The sequence below is a fragment of the Lactuca sativa genome, chromosome 3, assembly GCF_002870075.4.
Source record: "Lactuca sativa cultivar Salinas chromosome 3, Lsat_Salinas_v11, whole genome shotgun sequence".
Lineage (NCBI taxonomy): Eukaryota > Viridiplantae > Streptophyta > Magnoliopsida > Asterales > Asteraceae > Lactuca > Lactuca sativa.
The window spans coordinates 175,530,656-175,539,917 of NC_056625.2; the positions used below are offsets into that span (position 1 = coordinate 175,530,656).

Genomic DNA, 9,262 nt, shown 5'->3' on the forward strand with positions numbered 1-9,262 from the left:
ACTATAAACTCCTTAAATTAAGAGATTTACATTAAGTGAATAAAAAAAACATGGCAAAAATAGGTAAGAAAATAAAATGTTTTATGAAGATTATCCGGGAAAAGAAAATTAAAATTCAATTTTAAACTTCTTATAATTTAGGATTTTAATCAAATAAAATAAAAAAAATACTAAAAAAATTGACATGACATTATTGTACATAAAAATATTACATGTGTCAATCAAAAGATTTAATTTATTATAATAAGGATTATCATAACACAAAATGTTAGGACGCATTATAATGTATTTTACTTCTTTTTATTACTCCACATTATATTATTGTGTATGTGATTGATTGATTGATAATGTAATCACCTTGTATTTAGATTCCTTGGATGACCATTTGAATACAACACAAAGAAAATATGGACACTCTATAAACCAATAATTCCACTACTCGTAATTTAAAAACAACAAATTACTACTATTCGCATTCATGTACACTACATACATAGATTTAGATTTCAAACATGAAGCATTTAGTACGATGTACTTCTCAAACAGTATAGGATTGTTGGATCGTGTCGATATCGATGTTCTTTAACTTTACAACCGATTCCACATGACCCTTCAACGTAAGCAATTCTCTCAACCTACAACAAAAATTAATAAAATAAATAACCAATAATTTCACATATTCCATAATAGGGCTTAATAACTTAATTAATTATTAATTAACCCTTTACCTTGTCATCTCAGCTCTACGAATTGCGTCTTCAGCCATTTGATTAAGCTCATTATGGTTGTTTCGTTCAACATATTGGGTTTCGGGTGGGTCGAGTCCATGTAGAGTTCTTTGGGCTTGAGCCCATTTAAGCTCACGATCTTCTTTCCCGAAGTTTCTTTTTCTTGTGAAAGCAACCTGAAAAATAAAAATGAAATTCAAATTCAAATTCAAAAAAGGAAATTGAAAATTTTCTTTGTTTTCTGACCCTTTGATCGATGACTAGATCCCATGCTCTTCCACTTAAAGCGTATCTTATGAAGAATTTAATGAAATCAAGAGGGATGTAGAAGACGATGTTGTAAAGCCAAATAACTCCTGCCCAACCCCATCCGATTCCTTCGATTGCAGCGAAACTCCAGTTTGCATAAACGGCAATTAATGTTGCAATCTGATAAAAGAAATAAAAAAAGAATAGTTTTTTTACTTTTGTAGTATCTGATTTTGGTGAATTTACGAAATAACCCTTTGAGTTTTCACTTACGAGTTGAGCAATTAAGAAAGCCCCCATAAGAAGAGCTCCGGGTCGTTCATAGAATGACCAACTTCTAGATCGAGTAACGAATATGAGAGCCTGACTGATTGTACTGACTTGTAGGTATATAGCTGAAGCTAGCTTTCTGAAATCGTCACGTGCTCCTTTTTGAAGGCTTGACACTCCAAACACTCGCTAAAATTACCAAAATGGGTCAAATGGAAACTCATTACCACTTGTTTAGCTAAAAAAAAGTAAACCGTAAACTATTTTTTAACTATTTTTCCATAAGTCAAAACACAAAACTTTTTATGGATTTGGCCCATTTCTTATTTCTTAATTATTTAAATAGTAAAGTAAATATTAAAAAATGTAAAAATATAAGGGTTAAAAGTTATTTCATGTTTTGGACCAATGGTGTAGATGAATTTTTTTTGGACCGGAAATTTACAGAAAAGTTTTAATAAAGTCTTAAATATCTTTATTAACAGAGAAGTCTCATTTTTGTTTTAAGAAAATCATATAATTTGTCATTTGTTGTTCAAATATACAGATTTTTTTTGTTAATTTGGGCATAATCAGGACTTTTCTATTTAAAAAAAAAAAAAAGCTTTAGAGCTTTATTGAAACTTTTCCCAAAAATTTGGAACTTTTCTGTAGATTTTCCCACAGTTCTCAACAGAACAAGATAATTAATTTGTTACCGGAAAGAAATTGGTTTCGTATGCAGCCCAGAAGAAGATGACTGTCATCATAGCTAAGTAGCTACCAAGAATGATTCCAGTAGCAAAAATCTCTGATAACTTCCAACTGTCAGGTAACGGAGAGGGTTTTACTCTATCTTTGGAGATTGTCATAATTGTACCTGTAAATCAAATATAAAAAAGATTAAAAAAAAAAAAAAAACCTTTTAGTTTAGACTTTAGATAGTATTTTTAATTAATATTTCTATTTCATGAAGTCTTTATTATTATTATTATTATTTGTTGCCTATATAGATAATAAGAATAAAAGAAAGGTGTAAAGAAAAACTCTAACCATCATTGAGAATAGCAATGATAAGCACCATAAAGGGTGGAAAATCGAACTTCCATATAAGGGCAAGCAGCATGAAACCAAGCTGTTGTAACCATTTATAACCAAAATAAATTAGTTGTGTATAACTAATATTTAAACAAGCTCGAAACATAAAAAATTAATTTATATTACAAAATTTTAAATAACTTCAAAACATAAAAAATTAAATTTAATATATAACTGTAACATACCACAATACGTATCGTAATGGAAACCGCATAAATCTGCATAAAATAATACATTACAAACATTAAAAGAAAACACAAAAACTTAACAAAGTATTTGAAATCATAAAATATAAACTCACAGTGTAATTTTTCATCCTTTGAAAAATAGCACGACTAGTTAAAACCGCACTGATAATAACACTAAGACCAGGTTCAGTCAACACAATATCAGACGCGCTACGAGCCGCGTCAGTTGCATCCGCAACCGCTATTCCAATGTCTGCTTTTTTAAGCGCAGGCGCATCATTCACTCCATCACCCGTCATTCCACATATATGTTTTCTCGCTTGTAGACGTTTCACAATCTCATATTTATGCTCTGTATTTATGTATGTGTTAGAATCTAAATATTACATATATTGGTTATTGGTTTTGGCCTGGTTAGCCATGGGTGTTTTTGTCTAGGGTTTCTTTGTCTAGGGTTTGGGTTTCTTATACCGTTTTCTTGTAAAGTAGAATTGAATTATTGAAAACTATAATGATTTTGGAGGGTTTGAATTTACCAGGGAAAACGCCAGCAAAACCATCTGCTTTCTCAATCAATTCATCAACAGGCAACGCGACAATGGATTCGTCTCTGTTTTGTCCAAGTAATGCAGAGGAAGGATACATGTTTGTTCCCATTCCAAGACGTCTTCCTGTTTCTTTTCCTATTGCTAATTGATCACCTATTGAAGGAATCATATAGATAAAAGAGTTTATTATAGGAATGTTTTTATTTAGTGAAAATGTTTAATTAGTGAAAGAATTGATAAAATAATACCTGTGATCATTTTAACGCTTACTCCAAGATTCAAGGCTCTCCTAATTGTATCTGCACTGTCATGTCGTGGTGGATCAAAGAGAGGCATGAGGCCGATGAATTCCCATGGACCTCCTGGGCTTTCCTTCTTTCCCTCTGGAACTTCCTATTTTAAAAAAAAAAAAAAATTGTAAGGTTTTCCTAGTAATGAAATTGAAATTCTTTTTTTAACAATTAAGAGTATAATGTTGTAATAAATAGAAAAATGGAAGTATGATGCTATAACAAAACAAAGGAAAAATATTTCAAACCTGATATGCAACTGCAAGGGATCGCAAACCACGCTCAGCAAATTTATCGATCACAGTATGAACTCTTTTTTCAATGTTTGATTTATTATGTGCAAGATTCAGGATCTGATAACAAAAAAACAAACATAATAAGTTAATAAATAATTAATTTAAAAAAAAAAAAAAATGTATGTGTGTCACTTGCTTTACCTGTTCAGGAGCACCTTTACTGACACGATGCATTTTATTTTCATCATCAAGATAAGTCAACGCTGTTCGTTTATCAGTTGGGTTGAATGGTAGGAAATGAATTTCTTTAATTCCAGCTCTTGCCTGAATTAAATATATTATATTATTTAAAATAATAATAAAAAATCCAGGTCAATAGAGTAGTGTGTTTTTTATTATTTGAAAAGTTGTACTTCTTTTGGGTCAGCTAACATTCCTACTATAGCAGCGTCTATTGCATCTTGATTTTCAACTCTAGATGCTCTTGCAGCCATTAATACCACCATGTCAGCATCCACTCCTTTAGCAAATATCTACAAGAGGAATAAAAAAAAATCTTAAAATAAAATAGCTTTGAAACCTAGTGAATATTCAAAGGAATAATCAAACCTCTATTAAATTTTTGTCAACAGTAAGTTTGTTCAGTGTTAAAGTCCCTGTTTTATCACTGCAAAGAACATCCATGCCTGCCATTTCTTCTATTGCTGTCATTCTCTTCGTGATAGCCCCCTGTAGTGTCACATATTTACATATTAAGTCCTTTAGATAACAAAAGATCATTCGTTAAAGAGCAAATTACAAAGAAAACCATTATATTTTGAACAATTTTACGATTTAATCACTAACACTTTACTTTTTCCAATCAAATCATACAAGTTTCAAATATTTTTTCAAATTAATCATTTTGACCTGTTATAACAGGTTTTTACCAGTATTTTTCCAAATTAACAATTTTGACTTTCAGCATTTTTCCAAATTAATCATTTTGACTTGTTATATCAGGTTTTCACCAGTATTTTTCAAATTAACAATTTTGACTCATAATATCTATTCAAAAAGTTTCAAAAAATTTTCCAAATTAACCATTTTGACTTGTTATAATAGGTTTTCATCAGTATTTTTCAAATTAACAATTTTAACTTATAATATGCATTCAAAAAGTTTCAAACATTATTTTGATTTGTTATAATAGGTTTTCACTGGTACTTTTTCAAATTAACAACTTTGACTTATAATATCCATTCAAAAAGTTTCAAACATATTTCCAAATTAACCATTTTGACATTTTTGACCGGTTATCAAATCAAACAAGTTTCAGACATTTTTCCAAATTAACCATTTTGACCGGTTATAACAGGTTTTCACCCGTATATTTCCAAATTAACAATTTTGACTTGTAATATCCATTCAAAAAAGTTAAAAATATGGAACAATATTTGAAATTTCTACCATTTGAAAAGAAAAAATAAAGTACAACAACAAAATCTCCCAAAATAGAATATAGTTTTTTTGTAATTTTTTCTTCATAGAGCAATTGAACTAAAAAGAAGTTATAATCAACCTGTTGAGATAAACGATGGGAACCAATTGCCATTGTGACAGATAAAACTGTAGGCATGGCAATAGGAATTCCACCAATAAGTAGAACTAACAAATTGTCAATTCCAGGGCGATATTTCCTATGTTGAATTGGATACATCACAATGATTTCTATTATCATTCCAACCGCAATTGAGCATATACAGAAGTTTCCAATCGCCGTCAAAACCTACAAGAAGATATGATAACATCTTTATTATTATTATTACCAAAATACCCTTTTATGAAATCAAAAAGAAAAAAAAAGGTAGATGTGTATGTGGTTTTGTACCTTTTGAAAATGGCCTACTTGGTTTGTAGAGTCTACAAGATGTGCAGCCTTTCCAAAAAAGGTATGCACTCCTGTGGCAATGACTACTGCTTCAATCTCTCCTTGTTTGCATGTGGAGCCGGAATAAACTCCCTCCCCTGGGTGCTTTGTTACAGGGAGGGACTCGCCTGTTAGCGCAGACTGTAGGATCAACCAATTGGAGTAAATTAAAAGATGGAAGGAATCGGAATCAGGGTCTGTTTGGTTGGATGGAATGGAATGACGAATGAATGGAATGGATTGGGGAATGGAATGCAATGCATCCTTACATTCCATAATTATGTTTGGTTGGCGGTAGGAATGGAATGGATGTTTATGTTATATTAAAATAGGAGATGTAGATTTTTTATCTCTACTGCGTTAAATTTTTTAATACTAATAATGAACTTTCATGGGTTGATATCGTAAAAGACCTTATATTTTTTGTTTTTGCTGGATTAAACGTAAATTTTATATTTTTTTTTCATGAAAAAACCTTGAATTTTTTCATTTTTTTTCCGATCCGGCAATTTTAGTCATTTTTTTCGGAAAAAATATGTAAAATGTGAGGGTTTTTCGAAAAAAAAATAGTTGAGGGTTTTTTCGGAAACAATTAGAAGGTTGAGGGTTTTTTTTTTGAAAAAAGTGAAAAAAAAAAAAAACAAAGCCTTTTTCACGAAAAAAAATAAAATTAAAGTTTAATTAAGAAAAAACAAACATATAACGTTTTTATGAGATCAACCCATCTTTTGTTAACAAAAGTAAAAAGGAAAGTTGAAATTGGCCAATCAAGGATTTGTATTTTCCCATAATGGTCGCTAACTTTTTTTTTTTTTTTAATTTTTACACTTAAAGAAAGAAAATTTGTCCTCTTTATAACTTCTCGTAAAAGAGGACAATTTTTTTTTGTATTTTTTATACCATTAAGGTATAAAGAGGGAAAAAAAAAACTTGTGGATAAAATAAAGTTTAGAGACCATTATGGGAAAATGCAAAATTCCAACTTCAACCCAAAATAAAAACTTAAACATGATAAAAGTAAGACTAAAATTTAAAACCCAAATAAGCTATAACAAAATAAACTATTATTTAACTTTAAAAAAAAAAATTAATTTGATTAAAACAGCGACTATCATGATAACAAAAAACAACCTGATCAATCTTTAATGGATCACCCTCAAGAAGTCGAGCATCAGCTGGAACAATATCCCCAAGTTTAATACTGATTATATCACCTGGAACAAGAATCGCTGCATCTTCTTCATTCCATTTTCCATTACGAAGCACCTAAAAATTTTTCATTTTCTTAATTAATAAATAAAAAAAGAAAAAAATTATATGATTTAAAAAATATAGAAAAAGAAAATGTTATTTTAATACCTTTGCTTTGGGTGCAAGGCGTGCCATGAGAGCTGCTGCAGCATTTCCAGCATTATTCTCTTCTATAAAACTTATTGTTGAATTGATCACAAGAAGAGTTATGATTCCAACAAAATCCTGCCAATCTGGTGGTTTACCCTGTAAAATAAATAAATTATGAACTTATTTAAAAGTAAAAGAAACCTAATATTACCATATTATTTAATGTAGCTTTTAGAAAATTGCAAGAAAACCATTATATATTTTTTCCAAGTGAACCAAAAAAGATCCAAACATGTTTATTTATTTAATTTTTAAATTAACCATTTTGACATGATATAAATGATTACATAATTAAGGTGGTGAAACTTGATAAAGTAGGTCAAAAACGGTTAATTTTGAAAATGTTTTGATGGGTTAATTTATGAAAAGACCTTATATTTTGAGTTTTTTCAGGATTAAACCTTAAACTTTTTTTTTTTGCCTAAAAAAGAGGTTGTATTTTTTTTATTTTTTCCGATCTGACAATTTTAGTCATTTTTTTCCAAAAAAATTGTAAAATATGAGAGGTTTTTTTTCGAGAAAAACCAAAAACAGTTGAGAGTTTATTTGGGAACATTTAGAAGGTTGAGGGTTTTTTTTCGAAAAAATACAAAGTTGATGGGATTTTTTGGAAAAAATGAAAAAATATAAGGACTTTTTCAGACAAAAAATAAATTTGAGGTTTAATTTATAAAAAACATAAAATATAAGGGTCTTTTTTCAGCTAAATAGTACAAAGGGTTAAACCAGGTTAATATCATAAAATATCTTATATATCGAGTTTTTCCATATTAAACCTCAACTTTTTTTTTCTATGCATTTATTCATGTTTTTTCAAAAATAACCCTCCATTGTTTATTTTTTTCAAAAACGCCATAACCTTTTATCCTTTTCCGAAAAAACCTTCAACTTTTTATTTATTTTTTCCAAAATATCCTCACATAAGACAGGTTTTTTCTGGAAAAAAAAACCACTAAAATGGTCAAATAAAAAAATGGAAAAACATAAGTTCTTTTTTCAATAAAAAAGTTCAAGATTTAATCTGAAAAAAACAAAATATATAAAGTCTTTTATAATATTAACATTCAAAATTTTTCAAAATACAAAAGTTTTCTGTAAAATTTTGCAGTTTGCTTTCAACATAGTACTAAATATTATAAATGCATTTAGAATTTAGATTGCTTACTCCTCCATTGGCAAGTGCAATTGCCATAATTGCTGCAACTTCCATAACCCATGACAGTGGATTCCACATGAACCCTAAAAACTTCAAGAACTTACTCTCCTGAAAATTATAATTTTCAATCAATCCAAAATCATCTTCACAGATATTCATATTTTACAAGCCTAAAACCCTGAAAAAAAACAAAAAAAAACAAAAACAAACAATCAACCTTCTTCTCTTCAAGTTTATTGTACCCAAAAATTTCTAATCTCTTTTCAGCATCCTCTGATGATAACCCGTCTTTAGAACATCTCAAATTTTCATAAACTTCCTCAATTGGAATCGTTTCCTATAATCCAAATTTAGATTCGTTATCAAACTGTAGAAGTTATTCACAAACAACAAAGTTATTCTGTAAAATTCACCATTAACATCGAAATTAACTCTTACCAAATCAACTGCTTCCATCTTCACAGCTTCCATGATATCATCCGTTTCCCCCATTCTGCTGTCTTAATTTCTAGGTCTTACACTACAAGAAGAAAAATTAACAAAAAATCATCAGTTATTATTTACGAATCATTCAAATACAACTATTAGAGTAAGTAATTCAAATACAGAGCACTAATTGAGAAACTATCATTGCTTCACGTATTTTCAAATCGATTACATATACAGCTAAAATCATAATCACCTTCAACAATAGCTTTATACACTATTCAACGAACCACATCTCAAAAAAAAAACAGATTAATTAACCAATACTTCGAAGAAGCTGATGAAATTGAAATCCAAATAGAAGAAGATGAAAGGATTATTGAAATGAAACTGGAGGATCATCAATATACCTACCAATAATGAACGATGAGGTATTGACGTAAGACCCCTGGATTTCCGCAGAGAAGACTGTTCGCTTTTGGTTTTTATATATAAATGATAGAAGTGATAAGTAGCAACTGCTGGCTGAATGCTAACAAAGTGTGGGAAACTTGATTGGTTGAATCTTTAGTTTGTGAGTGTAAATGGTGTTGTTTGTAGGGACAAAATTGTCTTTTCACTTGCGATTGCGATGATTTTGGCGGGCACCACTAATTAGACTTTCAATAGCAATTTTATTGGTGACCGGAAGATGGATTTATCTTGTAGTTACTTGTCAAAGTGAGAAAGATGTTTGGTGGATGACAGGGATGTTATTGGAATGGTTTGATGACTATTTTGTCGA

General features: G+C 29.6%; 1 protein-coding gene across 2 annotated transcripts; it reads right to left on the reverse strand.

The window, feature by feature from the left end:
* Positions 1–419: 419 nt before the first annotated feature.
* Positions 420–9,048, reverse strand: LOC111879236 (plasma membrane ATPase 3). Of its 2 annotated transcripts, none has more exons than XM_023875705.3 (22): positions 8,893–9,048; positions 8,491–8,572; positions 8,270–8,389; positions 8,062–8,160; positions 6,855–6,992; positions 6,627–6,761; positions 5,457–5,636; positions 5,148–5,354; positions 4,196–4,315; positions 4,000–4,119; positions 3,788–3,910; positions 3,599–3,703; positions 3,309–3,453; positions 3,049–3,213; positions 2,626–2,864; positions 2,510–2,542; positions 2,280–2,361; positions 1,946–2,106; positions 1,251–1,436; positions 975–1,157; positions 729–904; positions 420–635 (listed from the first exon to the last, which is right to left on the reverse strand). In XM_023875705.3, exons 2-22 carry the CDS (start codon positions 8,542–8,544, stop codon positions 539–541), a joined length of 2,868 nt encoding a protein of 955 aa, XP_023731473.1. In that variant the 5' UTR covers positions 8,545–8,572; positions 8,893–9,048; the 3' UTR covers positions 420–538. The 2 variants fall into 2 exon arrangements, with proteins under 2 accessions (XP_023731473.1, XP_023731474.1); XM_023875706.3 differs by having other exon boundaries at positions 8,889–9,026.
* Positions 9,049–9,262: the final 214 nt, after the last annotated feature.

Excerpts from the sequence above, each read along its gene's own strand:
- LOC111879236 (XM_023875705.3), bottom strand. The coding sequence starts at position 8,544 with ATGGGGGAAACGGATGATATCATGGAAGCTGTGAAGATGGAAGCAGTT. Across the intron at positions 1,437-1,945 it reads ACGAAACCAATTTCTTTCCG|CGAGTGTTTGGAGTGTCAAG; the intron begins GTAACAAATTAA and ends TGGTAATTTTAG. Across the intron at positions 636-728 it reads CGTAGAGCTGAGATGACAAG|GTTGAGAGAATTGCTTACGT; the intron begins GTAAAGGGTTAA and ends TTTTTGTTGTAG.